The sequence below is a fragment of the Macaca fascicularis genome, chromosome 17, assembly GCF_037993035.2.
Source record: "Macaca fascicularis isolate 582-1 chromosome 17, T2T-MFA8v1.1".
NCBI lineage: Eukaryota > Metazoa > Chordata > Mammalia > Primates > Cercopithecidae > Macaca > Macaca fascicularis.
Window position 1 is genome coordinate 103,537,473 of NC_088391.1, and position 24,919 is coordinate 103,562,391.

At 48.7% G+C, this 24,919-nt stretch overlaps 1 protein-coding gene and 1 long non-coding RNA gene across 3 annotated transcripts in view; one reads left to right on the plus strand and one right to left on the minus strand.

The window, feature by feature from the left end:
• The window catches only part of F10 (coagulation factor X), a 28,847-nt gene that overhangs the window by 1,633 nt on the left and 2,295 nt on the right, over positions 1-24,919 (plus strand). Inside the window, exons 2-8 of the mRNA XM_005586296.4 lie at positions 6,151-6,311; positions 15,144-15,168; positions 16,046-16,159; positions 17,297-17,428; positions 19,353-19,597; positions 22,331-22,448; positions 23,810-24,429. Of these exons, the coding sequence (XP_005586353.2) occupies positions 6,151-6,311; positions 15,144-15,168; positions 16,046-16,159; positions 17,297-17,428; positions 19,353-19,597; positions 22,331-22,448; positions 23,810-24,411 (1,397 nt within the window). The 3' untranslated portion in view covers positions 24,412-24,429. The remainder of the gene's footprint in view (positions 1-6,150; positions 6,312-15,143; positions 15,169-16,045; positions 16,160-17,296; positions 17,429-19,352; positions 19,598-22,330; positions 22,449-23,809; positions 24,430-24,919) is intronic.
• Positions 1,281-6,723, minus strand: LOC135968015 (uncharacterized). Of its 2 annotated transcripts, none has more exons than XR_010582437.2 (3): positions 6,594-6,723; positions 6,144-6,236; positions 1,281-1,419 (listed from the first exon to the last, which is right to left on the minus strand). It is a non-coding gene; the product is annotated as an uncharacterized lncRNA (long non-coding RNA). The 2 variants fall into 2 exon arrangements; XR_012426609.1 differs by lacking the exon at positions 1,281-1,419 and adding an exon at positions 3,924-4,062.

A 24,919-nucleotide genomic window follows, 5' to 3' on the forward strand; every position in this document is an offset into this window, starting at 1 on the left:
GGACCCTGGGTGGACATGGTCAGCCCCAGAGAGCCAGGGCCAGGCCATCTCCCTCCCCTACTCTGCCTGAGAGACCTTGGCAGCTGCACTGTGGGGTGGGTGGGGCTGAACACAGGCCCCAGAAGGTCCCACCCAGGACCCTGCTGTGCACACTTTTGATTTTAAAAAAATCGGAATGCGCACAGAATCTGCAGTTCAGCCTTTAAATGAACTCGGCTGTCCTGCCTGTCACGGAAGCTCTTCTGGGACAGGGGGACCTCAGCACTGCTTTGCTGGTACTGCTATAAGAAAAGACCATGGACCAAGTAGCTTAAAGCAACAGAAATGTTTCTCCCACAGCTCTGGAGGCTGGAAGTTCAAAATCAAGGTGTCAGTGGTGCTGGTTCCTCCAGAGGCTGGGGGAGAGTCTGCTCCGAGCCTGTCTCCCGGCCTCGGGGTGCCAGTGGCTTCAGAGCCCGTGGCTTTTGGGAGCATTGCTCCCATCGCTGCCTCCATCATCGAGTGGGGTTCTCACCATGGCTGTTTTTCTGTCTTCTTTTCTCTCAGAAAGACACCAGTCATTGGATTTAGGGCTCACCCTATCCCATAAAATGTCTTCCTAACTAAATACATCACAAAAGTTCTATTTCCAATTGAGGTCACGTTCTGAGGCTCTGGGAAAGACATGAATTTGCAGGGATGTTATTCAGCCCTGTCCTGCCACCTGTGAGTGTTTTCTGCAATCCAATTTTTTATGTTAATAAAATCAGAATATGCAGAGCACCTGCAGTGCCAGCCTTTAAACCACCGCTGTTGCACTGGCAATCATTAAAGCTACGTGGCTTCAGTTTCAGTCTTTACATTCAGCAAGTTTAAGTCCCTTCTTCATGAGTTTGGACCTTAGTGACTGAAAATTTTGCTTGCTGATAAAACTTGCTCAAATGCAGTTGCTCACTATGGAATTCACTGATGTCGCCAAAACCACAAACACAACCGTGTGCTCAAGGACTGCAATGCTCCCCACGGCTTCTGAAGAAACAAACCCACACAACAAACATCTACCAATCTGGACGCTCCATATCAGAGCTCTGGAGTGTTCCATTAATTTCTGGAGACAAGTGTCTAAAAACCTTGGCACGTTTTCATTTCGTTTTGCCAATCCCATTTTATTCACATCAGAAAGTGTGGCCACGTGGCCAAGGCCTGGCCTGCTCAGTCTGAATGAAGCATTGATGCGACTCAGCCATAGCAGAAGCGCCCAGGTTCAGTCCAGAGGGCCGAGCCAGGTGTGCAGTCTTTCCTTCATTCCCTCAGCACATATTGGTTAAGTTCCGGCCGTGCTAGGCACGGGGAAACAGCTGGGACCAAACGCGCCACGTCTTTTTCCAGCGGAGGGAAGGATGAGCCTGTCAGCACGTAATGTCAGAGAGGGGTTCGGCGCTAGAAGACAAATAGCACAGTGTTAAGGGGATGGAAGAGACACGAGTTGGGGCAATGTCAGAGGGCGTGGTCAGGGAGGATCTCGCGGGGAGGGGGAGCTGGGGTTGAGCCACGTGGGTATCTGTGGAAAGAATGTTCCAGACAGGGAGGTGACCGGTGCAAAAGTCCTGGAGTGTGAGTGTTGGGCTCAGCCAAGGTCAGCACAGAGCCCAGTGTAGCAGAGAGAGATGAATGAGGGCAGGGTTGAAGGTGGTGCGGCCTGGGAGGCCTGGCCATGGGAAGACCCTGGACTCTGTTCCAAGACCACTAGAGGCAGATTCTGGGTGGTCCTTGACTTCCTTGCATCACCCTTTCCACCCCGTACCTGCCACCTGTATCCTCCTCCCCACACAGTCCAGCTCAACCTTATAGGCAGTGTCCCACCCCCATGAGCTGGGGAGAGCTGAGCAGGTTTCAGGGAGATGGGAAAAGGCGGGAATCGGACAAGGGCTGCAAAGGAAAAGTGCATTCTTAGTGGTCAGTCAGCCTGGGGATGCTCGGGAGTGGATGCCAAGGGGAACAGAGTTGTGGCTGGCATTGCAGAACAGCGAGTTCCTCTAAGAGGTCAGAGGAGGCGCGAGGGACTGACCAGAGACAGTGAGCACGTCAGGCCCTGGTTGAGTGGGGACCAAGCCTTGTGGCAAGTCTATGAACCGTCACTGTGGCTCTAGGGCAGCAGAGAGAAAACCAGGTGTATGTCAATATGGCCACAAGGAAGGAGACCAAGGGGAAGAGAGAAGGGACCAAGAGAGGTGTTCACGTGGAAATGCATTAGAACACCGAGATCCCAACTGGAGCCCAGGAGGTCTGCAAGTCCCAGTTTGGGAAACACTAAGCCAGGCTTGGATAACTTGTCTGAGGCTGCATCCCAACACGAGAGCCAGGGGCCCCAAGGGAGATGGGCATTCCCTGCTCCCCAGCTTCCTTAGTGCCTTTTGTGGAGTGGAGGTGACATGAGGCTGCAAGTTGCAGGGAGCCAGGTGTGCAGACTTGCAGGAGCCATGTGTGGGCTGCATTTCAGAGCAAGTGCGTGGGAGTGGAGCAGACACACAGAGTAATGCGGCAGGGCCAACAAATAATAAATCTAAGCCTAGCGCTGGTGGGACAATGTCAGTGTCACTAAAAGAAATGGGGAATTTGGAAGGTAAAGTAACTGGAGGTAGGAATGAAGCCAAAATTTACTGAGCACCTTCTGTATACCAAACTCCAAACTCAACACTAGTTTACACAATCTTTAAAACAACTCGAAGAGTAGGTATTAAAATTCCCATCTGCCAATAATAAATAAGTGACTAAGATGTTTTTGAAACTCAAGATTGTCTTGTTTTAAATGTTGGACATGGAGAGTTTGGAGTTCCGAGATGAGGGAAGGCATCTGTCATAGTGAGAGTTGAAAACATGGAACTCAGGACAAAAGTCAGTGCTAGAGAGATCAATTGGAAGAGTCATCTTTCTCGTAGTGAGACACTTAATTTTTCAGTGGAAAAAAGTACAGAAAAAGACTACAGAGGGCCAAGAAAAGAAACTGAGGCTATCACAATGAAAAGAGGAGGAGGAGTGGGTGAGAGACAGAGGAGACACAGGCAGAGAGATGGGGACAGCACAGCCCACAGACATACACCCTGCGAGGGACACAGACTCTCAGATCCAGGGCATTTTAACCAGCAGATCAAGACTCATTTGCCAGTCATGAAATCAACTCAGTATTAAAATTAAAAAAAAAAAAAAAAAAAAGAGTAGAATCAAATAGAACACTTTGTACTAAGTACTGTTTTTTAGGAAATACTAATAAGTACTATTTCTTGAAAGTTGGCAAGTATGTGTGTCCTGGCACTTTAAATTGTACTTTTATAGTTTGTAATAGAAACAGCACCACCAATCCCCACATAACAAAGAGCAAAGACCTTAAAGACGAGTGGGGCCAGGCTGAAGGGGCACAGTTTGAGCCAAAGCACAGAGCAGAGTGGGCTGAAAGCACCCTGGAGAGGGAGAATTCAAGGAAGGGGGCTTGAGTGGCCAGCCTGAGCCAGCATGAGCATGTGAGGAGGCTGGTGAGCTGATTGGATGGGATGTGTCTACTTCTCCAGAGAAGGGTGCGCGGGTCTAGAGCAGGTGCCTCATGTTGTACCTCATAGAGAACTGGGCGGGGGAGGGAGATAGGCATTTCCCTCCACAGTCCCCAAAGTGCCTGAGGAAAGTGTTGACTAAGAAGCCAAACTCTGTAAAATATCTGAACAGATTTATTCTGAGCCAAATGTGAGGACCATGACCCATGACACAGCCTTGGGAGGTCCTGAGAACATGTGTCCAAGGTGGTCGGGTCACAGCTTGATTTTATGTATTTTAGGGGGACAGAAGTTACATGCAGACGCCAGTCAATAAGCATAAGGTGTACACTGGTTCGTTCCAGAAAAGGGGAAGGTGGGGGCTTCCAGGTCCTAGGTGGCTTCAAAGATATTCTGATTGGCAATCAGTTGAAAGAGTTATCAGCTGGGCACGGTGGCTCACGCCTGTAATACCAGCACTTTGGGAGGCCAAGGCAGGCGGATCACGAGGTCAGGAGATCGAGACCATCCTGGCTAACACGGTGAACCCCCGTCTCTACTAAAAATACAAAAAAAAAAAAAAAATTAGCCGGGCCAGGTGGCGGGCACCTGTAGTCCCAGCTACTCGGGAGGCTGAGGCAGGAGAATGGCGTGAACCTGGGAGGCAGAGCTTGCAGTGAGCCAAGATCGTGCCACTGCACTCCAGCCTGGGTGACAGAGCAAGACTGTCCAAAAAAAAAAGAAAAAAGAAAGTTATTATCTAAAGACCTGGAATAAACAGAAAGGAGTATCTGGGTTAAGAGGTAAAGACCAAGGTTCTTGTCATGTAGATGAAGACTCACAGGTGGCCACCCTTAGAGGCAAGAGATGGCAACTGTTTCCTCTTGGACCTTTAAAAGGTGCTACACTCATGGCCAGGCACCGTGGCTCATCCTGTAATCCCAGCACTTTGGGAGGCTGAGGCGGGTGGATCACTTAAGGTCAGGAGTTCAAGACCAGCCTGGCCAACATGGTGAAACTCCATCTCTACTAAAAATACAAAAATTAGCTGGGTGTGGTGGTGCTTGCCTATATTTTCAACTACTCGGGAGGCTGAGACAGGAGACTCTCCTCCTGAGGCAAGACAATGGCTTGAACCTGGGAGGCAGAGGTTGCAGTGAGCTGAGATTATGCCACTGCACTCCAGCCTGGGTAACAGAGCAAAACACCATCTTAAAGAGAAAAAAAAAAAAGGTGCTAGACTCTCAGCTCAGAAAAAGACCTGGAAAGGTAAGGGGGTTCTCTACAGAATGTGGATTTCCCTGAAACAGCTTTGCAGGGCCATTTCAAAATATGTCAAAGAAATACAATTTGGAGTAAAATCATTTGTTTTAGGGACTGCTATATGTCATGTGGTCCTATACTAGAGAAATCAGGTTGGAAACTGGTATCTTATTGCTACAAACAATCTGGTCAGCCTTAAGGTCTCTTAATGTGAATGCTGGTCAGCTGTGCCTGAATTCCAACGGGAGAAAGAAAGAATGAGGCAGGTGGGACCCACTTCCCCTCATAGCCTCAACTAGTCTTTCAGGTTCCTATGGAATTCCCTTGGCAGAGAGGAGCGGTCCACTCAGTGAGTTGGGGGCTTAGAATTTTATTTTTTATTTATTTATTTATTTATTTATTTTTTTGAGACGGAGTCTCGCTCTGTCTCCCAGGCTGGAGTGCAGTGGTGCGATCTCGGCTCACTGCAAGCTCCGCCCCCCGGGTTCACGCCATTCTCCTGCCTCAGCCTCCCCAGTAGCTGGGACTACAGGCGCCCGCCACCTCGCCCGGCTAGTTTTCTTGTATTTTTTAGTAGAGACGGGGTTTCACCGTGTTAGCCAGGATGGTCTCGATCTCCTGACCTCGTGATCCGCCCGTCTCGGCCTCCCAAAGTGCTGGGATTACAGGCTTGAGCCACCGCGCCCGGCCTAGAATTTTATTTTTGGTTTACAAGAGAGTGATCCGCCTTTTGTGATGTGGGTGTGGCAAGGGGCATCGCAGTCGGGGAGCATGGGTGAGGGGGAGCCCGGGTGAGGAGGAGTCTGGGTGAAAGGGAGCCCGGGTGAGGAGGAGCCCTGGTGAGGGGGAGCCCAGGTGAGGGGGAGTCTGGGTGAAAGGGAGCCTGGGTGAGGGGGAATCTGGGTGAGGGGGAGCCCAGGTAAAGGGGAATCTGGGTGAAAGGGAGCTCGGGTGAGGGGGAGTCTGAGGAGGAGCCCAGGTGAGGGGGAGCCCAGGTGACGGGGAGCCCAGGTGACAGGGAGCCTGGGTGAGGGGGAGCCCAGGTGAGGGGGAATCTGGGTGAAAGGAGCCCGGGTGAGAGGGAATCTGGGTGAAAGGAGCCCGGGTGAGAGGGAATCTGGGTGAAAGGAGCCCGGGTGAGGGGGGGCCCGGGTGAGGGGGGGCCCGGGTGAGGGGGGGCCCGGGTGAGGGGGAGCCCGGGTGAGGGGGAGCCCAGGTGAGGGGAGTCTGGGTGAAAGGGAGCCCAGGTGAGAGGGAATCTCGGTGAAAGGAGCCCAGGTGAGGGGAGTCTGGGTGAAAGGAGCCCAGGTGAGGGGACTCTGGGTGAAGGGGAACCTGGGTGAGGGCGACCGGAGCTTTTAACCCTGTCCTTCCTGCCTTCCAGTGTTCATCCGCAGGGAGCAGGCCAACAACGTCCTGACGAGGGTCAGGAGGTCCAATTCCTTTCTTGAAGAGATGAAGAAAGGAAACCTTGAAAGAGAGTGCATGGAAGAGACCTGCTCATACGAAGAGGCCCGCGAGGTCTTCGAGGACAGCGACAAGACGGTAAGAGCTGGGGCTGGGCTGTGGGGAAGGAGCTCAGACCAGAGCCCCTCGCTGGCCGGAGCTCCAGGGGGCGGCGTGGAGGAAGGGGCAGCGCGCGGGGGCTTTCCGGGGCGGGGTCCGGCGAATCGAGGCCTCGGCCGAGTCCTGTCCACAGGGACATCAGTGCTGCCCCCGCGCTGACTCCTTCCCAGCGAGGACTCAGCGGGGAGGGATGCGCCCAAGTCCCTTGACGGTCACAGGGCTTCTGCCAGAGTTAAGTCCATTTAATAATAAAATGCTAACCTAAAAACCAATAATCATGGCCTCGGCCAGTGCCTCGCCGAGTTGCAGTGAGTTGAGATCGTGCCCTCCAACGCCCTCAGCCCGCCTCCGGCCTTGCCCTCCGTAGTTGCTGAGAGCCACAGCCTAGAGCGCCAGCGCGCAGGCGCACAACCTACGCCAGGCCACGAACCCAGTACTGCGCCTGCGCAGCAGGAGGACTAGCACTGAGGCTGGGCCGCGAACCCAGCACTGCGCCTGCGCAGTAGGAGGAACGCGCTGACACCAGGCCGCGATTACGCAGCCGCAGCAGCTCCGCGCGGATGGCGCCAGCCCCCTCTCCCCTGACGAGGCGGGCGGGGCTGCGGTCAAACCTGGAAATGGCTGAGGGGTCTCGAATTCCTCACCCCAGGCCTCAGGAAAGGTGCCTGCAGGACAGGGCTCCGAAGCGGAAGTGGGCGGCGGTGATCCCCAACTGACAGGATGAGCTGAAGAGAAGAAAGTAGCCTCAAGGGGGCCAAGCCGGAGCTCAGTGAGCAACAGCTAGGCCGGCCGCGGCTGGTGCCGTCAGCCACACCACTGACTATGGCCTCGAATGGAAACTCGGAGTCCCCTTACAGGTTCCCCCAGCGCAGGCCACCGCCGAAGGTTACTGGGGAAGGCCCCTGCAGCTTCCATGTGGACATCACTCACTTGCTTCATCCAGGAGTGCAGTCGCCTGCAGCCTGGGGCCACCTGACTGATGTCACCCTGAAGATCCATGCCAAAAGAGCTGGGGAAAGTTCATCTTCTGGTGACCCCCACGGACCAGGGTGAAGTTGCAATTATGGCCAGGTCTAGGAATTATAAGTCAATGAATAAACTGCCTCAGGGAGACATACTCAGAGTCCAGGAAAATCTGGGAAACAGCAAGAAGGGTGAGCTCAGCATCAGCCCTTGCAAAATTGCACGGCTGTCTCCTGGCTCACAGGTTGCCCCATCCTTACTTTAGCCTCAAAGAAAAGGAGACCCAATATTATTTGAGTACTTGGGCTTGATCCTGAGTGACTTTCTGAGAAACCAGTGTATCATCTACCCTAAGATCACCACATATGTGAGAAGGTTTTTGGATGAGTTGAGATTTCTAGACATTGAAACCCTCATGATGAACGTCATCCCGGGGTAGCAGGGGCTAAGCCTTTCATCACCTGCCACAACAAGCTGGGCATTAACTTGTATTTGAGAATTGCTCCAGGGCTCTACCTTAAGATGCTGGTTAGTAGCATTGACTGGATTTATGCAATTGGATGCCAGTTAAGGAATAAGAGAATGTATTTGATTTGCTACCCTACATGGTCTGTGCAGACTATCATGATCTCATTGAAATCCAAGATAAGATTATGTCAGGGATGAAGCGCATCACAGGTGGTTACAAGGTCACCCACCATCCAGATGGCTCAGAAAACCAAACTTATGGGTTGACTTCTCCTCACCCTTCTGGAGAATCAGCGTGGTAGAAGAGCTTGAAAAAGTGCTGGGTGTGATGCTATCAGAAACCAACCTCTTTGGAACTGAAGAAACTCAAAAAATTCTTGGTGATGTCTATGTAACAAAAGCTTTTGAAAGTCTTCCACCTCAGAACACATCCAGGCTCCTTGATAAGCTTGTCAAGGAGTTCCTGAAAGTGACTTACATCAGTCCCACATGTATCTGTTATCACCTGCAGATAATGAGCTCTTTGACCAAATAGATCATTCTAAGAGGGTCTCACTGAGCACTTTGAGCTATTTGTCATGAAGATAGCTGAGTGTTTCCATGCAGCAACAGCAGCAGCTGTTGACAAACAAGACAAGGCCAGTGAAGATGGTGAGGCCACATTCATAGATGAAAGCTTCTGTACAACCCTGGAATATGGGCTTCTGCCCACAGCTAGTTGGAGCATGACAATCAAATGTGTTACCATGTTTCTCACAGATTCCCACAACATCAAGGAAATATTTCTGCCTCCTGGCATGAAACTTGAAGACAAGAAAGAATGTGGCAACCACTAATAAAATGGAAACACAACATTGACACTTCTTTCTAGAAGATGTTAATTGTCTAAGTTGTGTGACTCAGATATCTTTGCATTTCTGCAAAAGATCAAGGTCTACTCTAATTCTTCAATTAAGAATTCCTTTTTATTCCTTGTTAGCAAATAGATGATTTTTCTCTAATAGAAAAAAATTAGAATTTTCAGAACTATTTTCAACTACTCCTTATATATTCCTTATATATACATGTATTTTTTCCCACTGGTAGAATTTTTCTTAAATAATGCTGATCCAAGTTTATGTTTCACTCAGCATCATTTCTCAGACACTCTTCTTTACTTCTATATAGCTACCCTATAGCTAAGCTATATTTTATTGTATGATGCATTTACTCCTCTCAGAGTTTGGCCATATAAGTTATTTCTAAATATTGCTATTAGGAAAACACATATGCATGCATTTCTTCTAGATTATCACCTAAGAACGGCTTCTCCAGAGTCAGATGGCTGAATTAAAGGTTATCAACAAGTTCCAATTCCAGATAAGATGAAGAAAGCACATTCCACACTGCCTCTCCCACTGAGTGTAGCTCCAAAACATGGAGAGAATGCATGCAGCAGCTATTTGAGGACCCTAAAAAGTAAATCACAGTGTATTGAGGAATAATATTAGAATTAGATGTATGATATGATACAACTGACTGTGAGTTTATCACTTTCTCCTCCAGTCTTCCAGACATTGCTTGACCTGAATCTAACGGACATTTATAGGATTTTCAACAATAGCAAAGTATGCTTTCTTTCCACATATGGAAAATTCCTCAAGGTAGACTATATCCTGTGTCTTAAAGCATACCTCAATAAAAAGATTGAACTCACATAAAGTACGTTTTCTGACCATAATGGAATTAAACTAAAAATTACTAACAGAAAAATAACTGGAAACTTCCCTAAGTACTTGGAAATTAATCCACACATGTATAAATAATCTGTGAGTCAAAGAGAAAATTTTAAGGGAAGTAAGAAAGTATTTTGAGCGGAACAAAAATGAATATGTAACATAAAATCTGTGGGATGCAGCTAAAAAAGCAGTGTTTCAAGGGAAATTTATAGCATTAAACGCTCATATGGGAAAAGATAGAAGGTCTCAAATTGTTCTACTTTAATAAACTAGAAAAAAAAAACCAAAAGGAAATTGAAAAAGCAGAAATCAAAGAAATTGAAAACAAAAATAATAGGCAAAATTAATAAGCTGATGAAACTCAAAATTGACAGGAAAAAAAAAAAGAAAAAGGACTTATGTTGGAAATGGAAGAGAGGGGACATCACTACAGAAACTGCAGATGTTAAATGTATAATAAGAAAATACTTTGAACAATTCTGCACATATAAATTTGGATGAGATTTGAACAACTTGGATGAAATGAAACTATTCTTCAACACCACAAGCCACCAAAACATACACAAGATGAAATAGATAACTGCCAACTCAATTCTTAATTTAAAACCTTCTGAAAAAGTAATGTTCAGGTACAGATGGTTTCACTGGTAGAATTTTACCACACATTTCAAAAAGAACACCAACTCTATACAATTCTTCTAGAAAATAGAAGAGGGAACACTTCTCAGTTTGTTTTAGGCCAGCATTACCCTGATGTCAAAACCAGACAAATATTGAAAATGAAAACCACCCTACGTAACAATATCTCTCATGAACCTAGACATGAAAATCCTCAACAAAATATTAGCAAACAGTGCAGCAATATATTTTTAAAATAATAATATACCATGACCAAGTGAGTTTATCTGGGGCACACATGCCTGGCTCAATATTTAAAAATAATTATGTAATACACCATATAAACAAAGGAGAACATCTACATAATCATGTCAATTGATGCAACAAAGAAATCTGGCAAAATTTAACATCCATTTATGATGGATAAAGAAACCTATCAGCAGAATATGAATAGGAGGGAATTTTATCAACATAATAAAGTTCATCTACAAAGAATCTACAGTTGATATTATACTTAAAGGTGAAAACTGAATGTTTTGTCCCTGAGACTGGGAATAACACAAGAATGTCCATTCCCAACACTCCTAATCTAACATTATACTGGAAGCCCTAGCTCTAAAGAAGACCTTCAATCAGTCAAGAAAAAGAAATAAAGTTATCACTATTTGAAGATGACATGATCATGTATATAGAAAATCCTAAAGAATGTGAAAGGGAAAAAAGCTTGTTTTAGTCCATTCTCATGCTGCTGTGAAGAACTACCTGAGACTGGGTAATTTATAAAGGAAAAAAGATTTAATTGACTTACAGTTCCACATAGTTAAGGAGACCTCAGTAAACTTACAATTATGGCAGAAAAGGAAGCAAATGCATTCTTCTTCACATGGCTATAGGAGGGAGAAGAATGAGAGCCAAGCAAAGGGGGAATCCTCTTAAAAAAAAAAAAATCAGATCTCATGAGAACATACTATCACGAGAACAGCATGGGAGAACCACCCTCATGATTCAGTTACCTCCCGCTGGGTCCCTCCCACTACACATGGGGATTATGGGAATTATAATTCAAGATGAGATTTGGGTGGGGACACAGCCAAACCATATCAATGCTCCTAAAATTTACAAATGAGTGTAATAGGTCACAGAATACAAAGTCACCACACATATTTTAATATTTTTATGTAGTAGCAATGTACAGTTAGTTGTAAGCCAAAAATTTTTAAATGCCATTTACAATTGCTTCAAAGAAAATTATATACTTATATGTAAAGCTAATAAAACATATAAAGGATCTTTATCCCAAAATCTACAAAATTCCAATGAACATATTTAAACAGACCTAAATAAATAGAGGCACATACAATGTTCATGGATTGAAAGACTCAACATATTAAGATATCAATTTCTGCTAATTTGATCTATAAATGCAATACACTGCCAATCAAACTTTAGTCAATAGAGGCAAGCTGATTATAAAATTTATATGGAAAGGTAAAGGAACTAGAATGGCTAAAACAATTTTCAAAAGGAAGAATAAAATTGGAGGAGCCACACTACCTGATTTTAAGACTTATTGTAAAGCTACATTAATTGCAGAGGTATTAATGGGTGGTATTGGTAAAGGAACAGACACATAGCTCAGTAGAACAGAATAGTGAGTTCAGGCGTAAGAGACGGTGAAACCCCATCTCTACTAAAAATACAAAAAATTAGCCAGGCGTGGTGGCAGACGCCTGTAGTCCCAGCTACTCGGGTGGCTGAGGCAGGAGAATGGTGGGAACCCGGGGGGTGGAGGTTGCAGTGAGCCGAGATTGTGCCACTGCACTCCAGCCTGGGCGACAGAGCAAGACTCTGTCTCAAAAAAAAAAAAAAAAAAAAAAGAAAAAAGATCTCACCCTTAATACTATTACATTGTTGATTAAATTTTAACATATGTATGGGGGGCATGTTGAGACCACAGCAGTGTTAGAACAATTATATATTTATATGCAAAAAAAGAACCTGGGCCGGGTGCAATGGCTCAAGCCTGTAATCCCAGCACTTTGGGAGGCCGAGGTGGGTGGATCACGAAGTCAGGAGATCGAGACCATCCTGGCTAACATGGTGAAACCCCGTCTCTAAAAATACAAAAAACTAGCTGGGCGTGGTGGCGGGCACCTGTGGTCCCAGCTACTCGGAAGCTGAGGCAGGAGAATGGTGTAAACCCGGGAGGCGGAGCTTGCAGTGAGCCGAGATTGCGCCACTGCACTCCAGCCTGGGTGACACAGCGAGACTCTGTCTCAAAAAAAAAAAAAAAAAAAAAAAAAGAACCTGACCTAAACTTCAAAAATTAACACAAAATAGATAATAGATCCAAAGATAAAATACAAAACTATAAAACTTTTAGGACAAAATACAACAAAATTTATGACATGGAGCTAGGCAAAAATTCTTAGACATGACACCAAAAGAATGATTAATAAAAGAAAAATATAATAAATTGGATTTTATCAAAATTAAAAACTTTTGCACTTCAAAAATAAACTGTTGTTAAGAGGATGAAAACAGAAGCTACAAACTAAGAGAAAATGTTTGCAAATCACATATCCAACAAAGGAATCATATTCAGAATATATAAAGAAATCTTACAGCTTGAAAGAAGAAAATAAACACCCAGTTAAACAATGAACAAAAGACCTTAACAGCCACCTCACCAAAGAGGATATATGGATAGAAAATAAACATGTGAGAATATACTCAACATTATAAGCTATTACAGAAATGCAAATAAAAACCACAATGAAAATGACTACATACTTATAGAATAAAAAACACTGACATATAACAGTGCTGGTTAAGATACGGAGAAAGCAGAACTTTGATACACTGCTTGTGGGAATGCAAAATGGCACGGCCACTGAAAAGGAGTTTGACAGTTTCTTATAAAGTTATATAAAGTTACCACATGACTCAGCAATCCCATTTCTGGGCATTTACCCTAGAGAAATGAAAACTTATTTCCACATAAAATCCTGTATATCAATGTATATAGCAACTCTAGTCTTTTTTTTTTTTTAATTTTTATTTTTTGAGACAGAGTCTTCTTGTTGCCCAAGCTGGGGTGCAGTGGCATAGTCTCGGCTCACTACAACCTCTTCCTCTCAGGTTCAAGCGATTCTCCTGCCTCAGCCTCCCAAGCAGCTGGGATTACAGGTGTGTGTCACCATGCCAGGCTAATTCTTGTGTTTTTAGTAGAGATGGGGTTTCACCATGTTGGCCTGGCTGGTCTCAAACTCCTGACCTCAAATGATCCACCCACCTCAGCCTCCCAAAATGCTGGGATTACAGGTGTGAGGCACCACGCCTGGCCAGCAACTCTATTCCTAATTGCCAAAAGCTGGAAGTAAGATAAATGTCTTTTGCAGGGTGTAGCCATACAATATAATAGTTGTCAGTAACAACAAGTAAGAAACTATTGATACAACAATAACTTGGATGAATTTCAAAGGCTTTGTATTGAATGAAAAGCTAGTTTCACAAGGTCCTGTAATATACACTTTCATTTACATGACATTCTCAATAAGTCGTTATCATTGTGATGAAGAGTAGATTAGTGGTGGGGCAGGGCTTGCCAAGGATTGGCAGGTGGGGGAGATGGCATGGGGAATTTTTGGGGGAGGATGGACCTGTTCTGCATCCTGATGATGCTGGTGGCTACACAAGTCTCTCCATGTGTTGAAATTCACAGAAGTGTACACCAAAACATTGGTTTTACTATGTGAGAATTTTTTAAATAAAAAAGTAAAAAGATAGTGTATTTGCTTCCTAGGGCAACCATAACAAAGCACTACAAACACCTTAAAGTAACAGGCAGTTTTTGTTGCAGCTTTGGAGACAAGCCTGAAATTAAGGTGTCGGCAGTGTTCATTCCTTCTGGAGGGTCTAAGAGAGTCTCTGTCCCAGGCGCTCTGCTCACTTCCAGGGGCACCCAGCAATCGTGGGCATCCTTGGGTTGCAGACGCATCGCTCCAGTCTCTGCCTTCATCTTCGCATGGCCTTCTCTCTCTGTGCCTCTGCGTGACTTTTTCTGTCTCTTATAAGGACGTTCTCCCTGATTTAGGGCCCACACTGAGCCAGCATGATCTCATCTACAGCCTTGGCTTAGTTACATCTGCAAAGACCTGATTTCCAATTAAGGTTATAGTCTGAGGCTGCAGGTGGACCTGAATTAACAGGGAAGGACACTTCAACCACCTGTAGGGAGTTAAAAAACAATAAGACTATGGACGTTTTTTAGTGTAATCTAGGTTCTTGATGACCTGTTTTAAGCTAATCAGCAATGAGTATTTTTCAACTAACGTAATGACTATTGACAAGCATGTGACCCTTATCTGAATGTTTAGCTCAGGCATAGCAACTAAAAACCATCCATTGACCAGCTCAGGAGTAGCAAACAGAGCAAGCCATTTTTGGTGCAACCCCTTTCTAGGTAATTAACTTGAAAATATTTTCTTTTTTTTATTTTTTATTTATTTTGTTTTGAGATGGAGTCTCCCTCTGTTGCCCAGGCTGGAGTGCAGTGGCCGGATCTCAGCTCACTGCAAGCTCCGCCTCCCGGGTTCACACCATTCTCCTGCCTCAGCCTCCCAAGTAGCTGGGACTACAGGCGCCCGCCACCTCGCCCGGCTAGTTTTTTGTATTTTTAGTAGAGACGGGGTTTCACCGTGTTAGCCAGGATGGTCTCGATCTCCTGACCTCGTGATCCGCCTGTCTCGGCCTCCCAAAGTGCTGGGATTACAGGCTTGAGCCACCGCGCCCAGCCGAAAATATTTTCAATATTCAACAAAGATGGTTCATTTAAGATGACTGAAACCACATCTTCACAGACGCAGAAGATCTGAATAGCTTTCCTCTTTAGACTGCACAGTTCTTGAACAATTCATTCCTGAAAGTGACTTCTGTTGGGGAAAATATCCTATTCAGCTTGAGTCACTTAATTATGGTTGTTATTGGTATAAAATGTCTCTGTTTTCCCTAATATATTTTTAAATCTCTTTTTTCCTTGTAGAATGAATTCTGGAATAAATACAAAGGTCAGTATTTTTTCTGTTTTAATCTTAAGTGAGAGGGGTTCATTAAGACATTTGAATTTTGAACATATTTCCTGAATTTCCTTTCGGCTTTTGTTTAAATTTTACTCATTTAAGACTTTTTCACTCGGAGTGTTTCCATAATAGTTATTGTAAAAGAGTTTTTATAGTAATTTTATACTAATCCTAGTTTTGTTATTGAATTAGAGATATATATTTAAATCAGTTCATTCTCATTTGAGGATACCAAATTCCATGATAACTTTTCTAAAATACATGTGTATTCGGTAAAAGCAAAAAACAGAGTATGAAAGATTAGATTCCCGACTAAGGTAACCACCTTCATTTCATGCTTAATAGCATCTGAAATGGCATCAGTCATGACTACCTGGTAACAGTATTCACATTTCTCAGAATGACAACTGGGCCTATCTCTAACTTAGATTATGTAAATCCTCCAAGAAATGGGAAGCCCCACGTTAGTGTGTGCCCTTCTCATTTTGCCCCAGGATTATTTGGAAAGAGGAACCCTAACCTCCTCTTCCATCAAGGCCCAGCCCAGAAATGAGCATCAGGCTTTCACCTTTCCTCCATCCTTCCCGCTGGTCCCTGTGGTCACCTCTGACTGTAAACACACTGCAAAACACTGGCAAAAAATCGAAAAGCCGGGCTGGTGATCCACCTAGATAAAGGCATCACGTACACATGGCCACAAAAGGGAGTGGATCAAATAAAGTCCAAAGAGGAGGAGTTGTTTACAGAGAAACGGGAAGCCTTTTCCAGTTATCTGAACAGCAGTGCCAAGGTTAGCACAGCAAAGCTGTTTCCATGATGCCGGAAACAGCTCGCAGACTCCAGTTTCGAAATCCTCTCTTTGCAGATGGCGACCAGTGTGAGACCAGTCCTTGCCAGAACGAGGGCAAATGTAGAGACGGCCTTGGGGAATACACCTGCACCTGTTTAGAAGGATTCGAAGGCAAAAACTGTGAATTGTGTAGGTTCCTCTGCTTGGTATACCTTCAGATCATACTCCCCTGAAGAGTAGCTGGTGGGACGGGGGAAGAAGTGAAAATGCCTAATGAAACAATCTTAAGTCATTTCTGATTTATAAAGTCTGGGCTTTATTACACTGTGCCACTATAGCAATAGAAAAAGAAAAGCCCCAACATGTCCCCCAAATGACTCGGTTTGGGGGTATGATGAAAGACACAGTCACTTCTCTGCTCCTCCAAGAGAGACTGTAGAACATGGAAGAAGCGTGTGATCCATTCATGTGTAAACAAGAGCGGACTCTGTTTTCTTTAAGGCCAAGTGCATTGCCCTGTTATTCCTGCTCCTGTTATTCCACTCCTGTGTAGTGATTCTAAATCACCTCTTATTTATGTGTGTGGATGCAGGTGTCAATATTTGTGAATATTTGTGATTGTCCAATTATAAAAACTTGATACATTTAATTAGTTCTACACGGAAAAATCACTAAGTGCTTTCTCTAATGTGGTGGTTAATTTTTAAATAAAAAGTTAGGCTACCATTAGATCAATTTTCCCTCAGGAAAAAGATTTGCGTTTCTTTTAAAGTACTTAATTGATCATCTTTATACCATGTTCTTAGATTGGATTACTTTTGAATTTTCCCTGATGGGAATATTAATTATGCATCATTTCATTGTAAGTCCAGAGCGCCTCCCTGGAACACCATTTGGTAACTTACGAGGCATAACTGTGCTCGGGCTCCCAGGGCTATTATGAACGTTTTCCAAGATTCCATGCATGTTGATCTTTGCACTGTGATTACTTTTTCATCAAAACCCACACAGAGTGATGTGGAGTCACCGTAATGTGAGTGCTACGGGGCAGGGGGCGCCAGCAAGCCCGGAGGTGTGAGGGGCAGGTCCCTGGAGCCTGGCGTCTGCCACGGAAGCCAGGCTCCACCAGGCACGGCACCACGAACTCCCCGTGACCCGCGAGGTTGCCCTTCAAGGCAAGTGTGCCTGTTGCCTGGCTCTGGCCCTTTGCTCAACCCAATGGCCGCTTTGTGGCTGACAGGCAAGTGGATGTGGCTGTCACCCTCGGGCCAGCCCAGCCTCCGTTTCCCCAGCTGTCCCCAGAGTCAATGTGCCTCTCCTTTGCAGTCACACGGAAGCTCTGCAGCCTGGACAACGGAGAGTGTGACCAGTTCTGCCACGAGGAGCAGAACTCGGTGGTGTGCTCCTGCGCCAGGGGGTACACCCTGGCCGACAACGGCAAGGCCTGCATTCCCACAGGTAGGAGGCACGTTGGGCCACAGCCACCAGCTGCCGCCGGGCCGGGCCAGGGAGGACAAGCCCATGCTCGTGGGCATGTTCTGGGTGGGCCTGGCAGGTAACAGCGGCACCAACCGGACAGGACTGAGCCCTGGGCTCTGGGCCCAAGTGGTTCAAACATGAAGACCATGAGGTTTGGAAATAGACCCATTATTTCTGTAAGCCAGATGTGCTGTTTAACCTCAGCTTCCCCATCTGACAAATGGGACCAACACTATTGCCTGACTGCTTGGGTGATCCCTGGAGCACTCTGCACGATGCCTGCCTGGCCCACCACAGGCCCTCAGTCTGTGTTAGGACTGTGGGGGATCCAGTGCAAGGGTTCAAAGCACCAGGGCGGGCGAAGGGCAGAGCTGGCCCAAGGAACTGGAGCTAAGGTGCGGGGCTGGGGTGGGAGGCAGAGGACGCTCAGGCTCTGAGCTCCTTTTACCAGGACCAGTGTTAATTGAACTTAGTTTTTCTTTTCCTTGATGAATGTGGACAATAAGCGGCCAGAGGGCAGTGAGCACAGGACAGGCCGGGGACTGGGCAGGGTGGGGACGAGCCTCCCTGTCCTCACCCCGTGGGCATCGCCTACGCTGGGCTTGCCTGGCTGCGGGCACTTCCGCACGGCCAGCACAGGTGGGGCCCCCGAAGGCGGGGCCTAGATGTCACAGCTGCACCTTGCACAGTGACCCCACTCCCACTCATAGCCGGCTCGACCCACAGCGTCGGCCTCACCCAGGGGCACATTCAAAGTGCAGAGTCCCAGGCCCGCCTTTTGAAGAGCCTGGTGACCCAGCTTACCTTCCGGCTTCAGGTGCGGTTCAGCCCCTAGACTGTGTCCTGCCCCCGGCTGCCATGACTGTCCCCTCCAGACACAGGTCACTCCCAAGTGTTCTGTCACTCCTTCTTTCATATCCTTCTTACTGAAAACAATTTACTTCCAAAGATGAGTGATGAAGAAAAGACCGGGTTCCAGATGCATCCTTCAAGCACTGCTTCAATTCTATGCCTGAAATCTCTCAGCAAGCGAAAGACACCGTGGCTGACCTTGCTACTGGCAATGACATTCAAGCTTAAGCTGGTTAAAAAATATTTTAACTGAAGTCATTTCTTGACATACATGCGAATATTTTTTAATTCTAGAAATAATCACAAATCCATTTAAAACCAAGGGTGGGCCGGGCACGGTGGCTCACGCCTGTAATCCCAGCACTTTGGGAGGCCAAGGTGGGTGGATCACCTGAGGTCAGGAGTTCAAGACCAGCCTGGCCAGCATGGTGAAACACTGTCGCTACAAAAAACACAAAAACTTAGCTGGGTGTGGTGGCACATGCCTGTAATCCCAGCTACTCGGGAGGCTGAGGCAGGAGAATTGCTTATACAAAAGGAAGCTTCCTAACATGTAGCATGGCCTCTGAAAACTTTTTTTTCCTCAGTGTTTCATTAGGAAAAGTTTTCCAACACACAGCACACTGGAATGAATTTCGCAGGGAGCCGCACACGCCCAGCACCTGGGTTCTCCCGTCGGCGTCCTCTGGCCAGATGCATTCATCCCATTTTGCCCAGCCCCTTTGGCTCTGTCCATCCGTCAAGCTTTCTTGACTTCTTGGTGCATTTCCAGGCTAATCGCAGACGCCCACACTCCCCTCGCTGCCTGGGCTGCTGCCTGGGGTCCAGTGTTCACAGGCTGTCACGTGAGGGGAGGCCAACGCTCGGACGGCTGCACTCACCCGTGGACCCGACCCCTGCCGATGTGGCGCCTTGCCCCGCAGGCCCACTGCCCCTCCGGGTGCCCCCGTGCTCTGCCTCCTGGCTCTCTGACTCTCCACTAGGGTGAGCCGTGCAGGGTGTGGGGAGCCTGTCTCTGTGCTGAAGGCCCCGGCCGTCCTCTTTCTTTCAGGACCCTACCCCTGTGGGAAACAGACCCTGGAACGCAGGAAGAGGTCAGCGGCCCAGGCCACCAACAGCAGCGGGGAAGCCCCCGACAACATCATATGGAAGCCGGATGACGCAGCCGACCTGGACGCCACCGAGAACCCCTTTGACCTGCTTGACTTCAACCAGACGCAGCCCGAGAGGGGCGACAACAACCTCATCAGGATCGTGGGCGGCCGGGAATGCGAGAACGGGGAGTGTCCCTGGCAGGTAACAGTGGGACGGCCCCTCGGGCCTGCTGGACGGACCACCTGTCCCGCTGTGCACCTCGTGGGGGCCAGCCCGACATTCGGAATAGCAATCTGGGAAGGCACCGTTCCGCACTAGGACAGAGGGTCTCCGCCACCCAAGTCTACCTGTCGCCTCCCTCTGGGCAGCCAAGGAGGCTGTAAGCTCCACAGGGAAGTGGCTGGGGCTGAGGGAGAGGCTGGGCCCGGGTAACGTCCGCCTCACCCCCATCCCACTGGGCATTTCCGTGGCTACCCGTGGTGTGCCCAGGATGATGCTGTCCTGTGAAACAGAAAAGAGGGAGAAGGCGCAGTCAGGCACTCAAGTGTCCTCAAACCTCCCCTATACCAGGAGACAGGGCTAAGGCCAGGGAACAGCCCACGGCAGGGGCGTCAGCAGGCGAGAGGATGGCGCGGGGGTGGGCGAGGCCTAAAGCCAGGGAACAGCCCACGGCAGGGTGTCAGCAGGCGAGAGGACGGCGCGGGGGGAGGCCTAAAGCCAGGGAACAGCCCACGGCAGGGGCGTCAGCGGGGGTGGACGAGGCCTAAAGCCAGGGAACAGCCCACAGCAGGGCGTCAGCAGGGGAGAGGACGGCGCGGGGGTGGGCGAGGTCTCCATCCGCTCTTCTGTTTGACGGGAGGCAAGAAGAGTCGGTGTCCTCGCTTCATGTCTAATTTTGGAAATTTTTTTTTTTTTTTTTTTTTTTTTTTTTGAGACGGAGTCTCACTCTGTCGCCCAGGCTGGAGTGCAGTGGCGCGATCTCGGCTCACTGCAAGCTCCGCCTCCCGGGTTCCCGCCATTCTCCTGCCTCAGCCTCCTGAGTAGCTGGGACTACAGGCGCCCGCCACCGCGCCCGGCTAATTTTTTGTATTTTTAGTAGAGACGGGGTTTCACTGTGGTCTCGATCTCCTGACCTTGTGATCCGCCCGCCTCGGCCTCCCAAAGTGCTGGGATTACAGGCTTGAGCCACCGCGCCCGGCCTAGACTGGGGTAACTTATAAAGAAAAAGAGGTTGAATGAACTCACAGTTCCACATGCCTGGGGAGGCCTCACAATCACCGTGGAAGGCGCAAGGCATGTCTTACATGGCAGCAGCAAGACAGAGAATGAGAGAACAAGCAAAAGGGGTTTCCCCTTATAAAACCATCAGTTCTCGTGAGACTTATTCACTTCCACCAGAACAGCGTGGGGAAACTGCCCCCACGATTCAGTTACCTCCCACTGGGTCCCTCCCACAACACATGGAAAATACGGGAGCTACCCTTCGAGACGAGATTTGGGTGGGGACACAGCCAAACCATGTCGCTGGGCATCCTGTATTTTCTCTGGCAACCCTCACTTGGACTTGAATTTTCAATGCCCAAAACCAGAATGTTCTCTCCTACAAGCAAGAATCTCAGAGCTGCCAGCGCCCCCATGAACTCCCCCAGGCCTTCCTCCACCCCAGGCCATGTGGCTGGTGAGCCTCTGTCTAATTATAAAGAGCCAAGCGAGAGAGAGAGGGATGCACTGAGGCGGCTCTGCGACGCATGTTTGTTGAGGGCTTTCTGCGTGTTGGGCACTGAGCCAGGCGCTGGGTAGGTGGGATATGAAACCATGAAACCCCTCTCTGACTGACACACAGAAATCTAAACCTAGTTAGGGAGCTGAGACCCAAATCCTCCCAATCCCAAGCACTATGTGGTTGGGGCAAGAACCTCAATGCAGGAGACCCCACTGAGGATGAGCAGGAAAAGCCTCCTGTGTGGCTGAGGAGCTGGACTTGGAGCCCCAGGCGGGGTTTTGGAGGGGGTCCCGGGCTGGGGGACCGAGGTGGGGCGCCCTGGAGGGCTCACTGGAGGGGCCCTCGCCCAGTCTGTTGAGGTTTGTGATTCTTGTTTCTTGGTTCGAGTCTTGGCAAGTGGGCTCATCTGCATCTTTAGGAAGAACAGTTGGTATTCATGTCTTAGCCTGAATTTCCCTCATGTAAGCTGGATGATGAATTGACAAATTATGCAAAAAGAGGCAAAAAGATGACCCCTTTTCTAGCCATGAATGTTTTAAGAAATCCTTTTAAGACTCGGTATTGTCAGTAGTTTCATTGGTCTGCACATGCGCCCAGCCACTATCACAGGACGGGAAACTCCCCAGAGAAAAGAAAACCAAAATATGCAAGTCCAGCTCCCCTGGGACAGCTGTGGCAGCCCTGTCAGTGCTCGCTCCCCTGGGACCATCTGCGTTCCAAGCCCTGGCAGGGAGGAGACCCTTCACAGGAGCTGTCACAGGGACCCCCAGGAAGTCACTGGGATGGAGGCGTCCGTGCACCGTGGGGGACAGGCTCACACTGCTGAACCGTTGGGACACCAGGCAGGCGCACCGGCGGAGGCAGATGTTTCTGCACAGACTGGCGTCTCCTGGTCCCGGGCAGAAATCCTGCCACAGAGACTCCCACAGGGAGCGTCTTTTCCAAAGCGCGGGCAGATGTGTTGTGTGTTTGAGACTTTGGAGAACACTGTGATGGATTTGGTAGAAAGGTGAGGTGACTCCCTGTGTCAGTGAGTGTGTGGCACAGGCGGAGAAAACAGACAGACAAGGAGCTGTCTTTGGGTGGACGACAGACCGGAGAGGACAGCTTGGTATGGGGAGGGCTGGGCAGTGCCACCTGAAGGGCTGGCTTCTCAGTCAGGCAACACCCGTCCATGGCCAGCCACACTGAGCCTGTCACGTCTGTCACAGGCCCTGCTCATCAACGAGGAAAACGAGGGGTTCTGTGGTGGCACCATTCTGAGCGAGTTCTACATCCTCACTGCAGCCCACTGTCTCTACCAAGCCAAGAGATTCAAGGTGAGGGTAGGTAAGTGACCAACAGCCCCCAGGGAGGCACAGTCACTGTCTGCTTTTCAGAGACCACCAGAGCTGATGGAATTTGTTGGGAACACTGCTTAAAATCCTGAAATCCTATTTGTAGGGGTTAGGGGCGTTTCACAGAGGAAGAAGATGAGGAAGCAGAGGAAGGGGAAGAGTGGGGAGGAGGATGGGGAGGGGGACGGGGAGGGGGAGGGGAAGCAGCCCAGCCCTTCTCCCACTGGGTCTCTGAGTCTCTGGGTCCCGGGTCTCTGGGTCTGTGTCCAGCTAATGTTTTATGTCTCAGTGTCTTTTATTGGGAGCCTTCCAGACCTCCCTCACTCTTTAACATACTCTGAGCACCAAGCACCTCTGTCTCTTCTATTTTTATTTGTGAGATTGTTTCATTAGCATCTGTCTTTGTCCACTAGAGCTGCTCAGTGCAAACCCAACACAAGCTACAAATGCAAAGCAATATATGTAAACTGGTATTTTTCTAACCCTAAATGTTCTATTATACATTTTTAACTATAAAAAACAGGCTGGGCGCGGTGGCTCACGCCTGTAATCCCAGCACTTTGGGAGGCTGAGGCGGGTGGATCACCTGAAGTCAGGAGTTCGAGATCAGCCTGGCTGGCATGGCGAAACCCCATCTCTACTAAAAAATACAAAAATTAGCCGGGCGTGGTGGCACGGGCCTGTAATCCCAGCTACTCAGGAGGCTGAGGCAGAAGAACCATGAACCCGGGAGGCGGAGGTTCCACTGAGCTGAGATTGTGCTACTGCACTCCAGCCCGGGTAACAGAGCAAAACTGTCTCAAAAAAAAAATACATACATATATGTTTATATATGTATATTATGTATATATGTACATATACACATACATACAGATTTTCACAATCTATCTTAACACATTGAAAATATTTTTTCCACGTGTAATCATGTTAAAGGCGTAATAACACATTCTGCACATTTTCTTTCATGCTAAGTCTCTATTTTACGCTCATGGCACAACTATTTTACATTTTCGGCTGGCAGCCACACTGCACAGCCTGAGTCTGGGATGCCAAGCCTTTGGCCCTGGTACACCTCATTGGTGCCCACGACTGGCACGGAGGATGCACCCACCCAAGGACACAGGAGTGGCAGCCGTCCAAAGAACCAAATGTGTGAGACATGACCAGTGGTTCCCTGGGTAGCAAGGCTGACGGTCATTTTTATTTGCTGCTTTGCATTTCCTTTTATTTTCCAAATTTTCAAAAGTGACCACGTGCCATTTTTAATTAAAAAAAAAATCCTTAAAAAGCAACGGATGTGCGAAAGCATGGCCCCGGCTGAGCTGAGCACAGGCCCCCCCCCCTCTGTCCCAGGGGACCGGGACATGGAGCAGGAGGAGGGCGGCGAGGCGGTGCACGAGGTGGAGGTGATCATCAAGCACAACCGGTTCACAAAGGAGACCTATGACTTCGACATCGCCGTGCTCCGGCTCAAGAGCCCCATCACCTTCCGCATGAACGTGGCACCCGCCTGCCTCCCCGAGCGCGACTGGGCCGAGTCCACGCTGATGACGCAGAAGACGGGGATTGTGAGCGGCTTCGGGCGCACCCACGAGAAGGGCCGGCAGTCCACCAGGCTCAAGATGCTGGAGGTGCCCTACGTGGACCGCAACAGCTGCAAGCTCTCCAGCAGCTTCATCATCACCCAGAACATGTTCTGTGCCGGCTACCACGCCAAGCAGGAGGACGCCTGCCAGGGGGACAGTGGGGGCCCCCACGTCACCCGCTTCAAGGACACCTACTTCGTGACAGGCATCGTCAGCTGGGGAGAGGGCTGCGCCCGGAAGGGGAAGTACGGGATCTACACCAAGGTCACCGCCTTCCTCAAGTGGATCGACAGGTCCATGAAAACCAGGGGCTTGCCCAAGGCTGAGAGCCGTGCCCCAGAGGCCAGCACGTCCTCTCCATTAAAGTGAGATCCCACGCAAGGCCTGGTATGTCTCTCGATTGCCGCCTTGCCCTGGCTTCTCCCGCCATCGGGGTGGGAAGGTGAAGTACGTCTGGAACCCGAGCTCCCGCCCTTCCCAGCTAGGCTGGGGATTCCTCCAGGGAATGTTCTAGTCTGTTCTAGATGGGCAGGATGGAGGCTCCAAGGATGATACTGTGCTGTGACTGCCATGGGCATTCCTTTCCCTGGACAGCTTCCTGTGTCTGGGTCACGCCCAGAGGCAGGTGGGAGCCTGTGCAGGCCCCGTGGGGTCGGGAGGGGCCCACACGCTGGCATGTCCTCCCCGAGACCTCCCACCTGGCCTGGTCTCTCTTGTTCCCCTTGGGAACTGGACACCTCCCCGGTGACTGCCTAGGACTCAGACTCCCCGGTAGGGAAACGTCCAGAAAGCCTCTTGTTGGGGCGGACGTTTTGCATTGACCTAAACCATCGGGTGCTCTTCAACCGCACGGTGCCAGGCCCCACCCCAGCTTGGG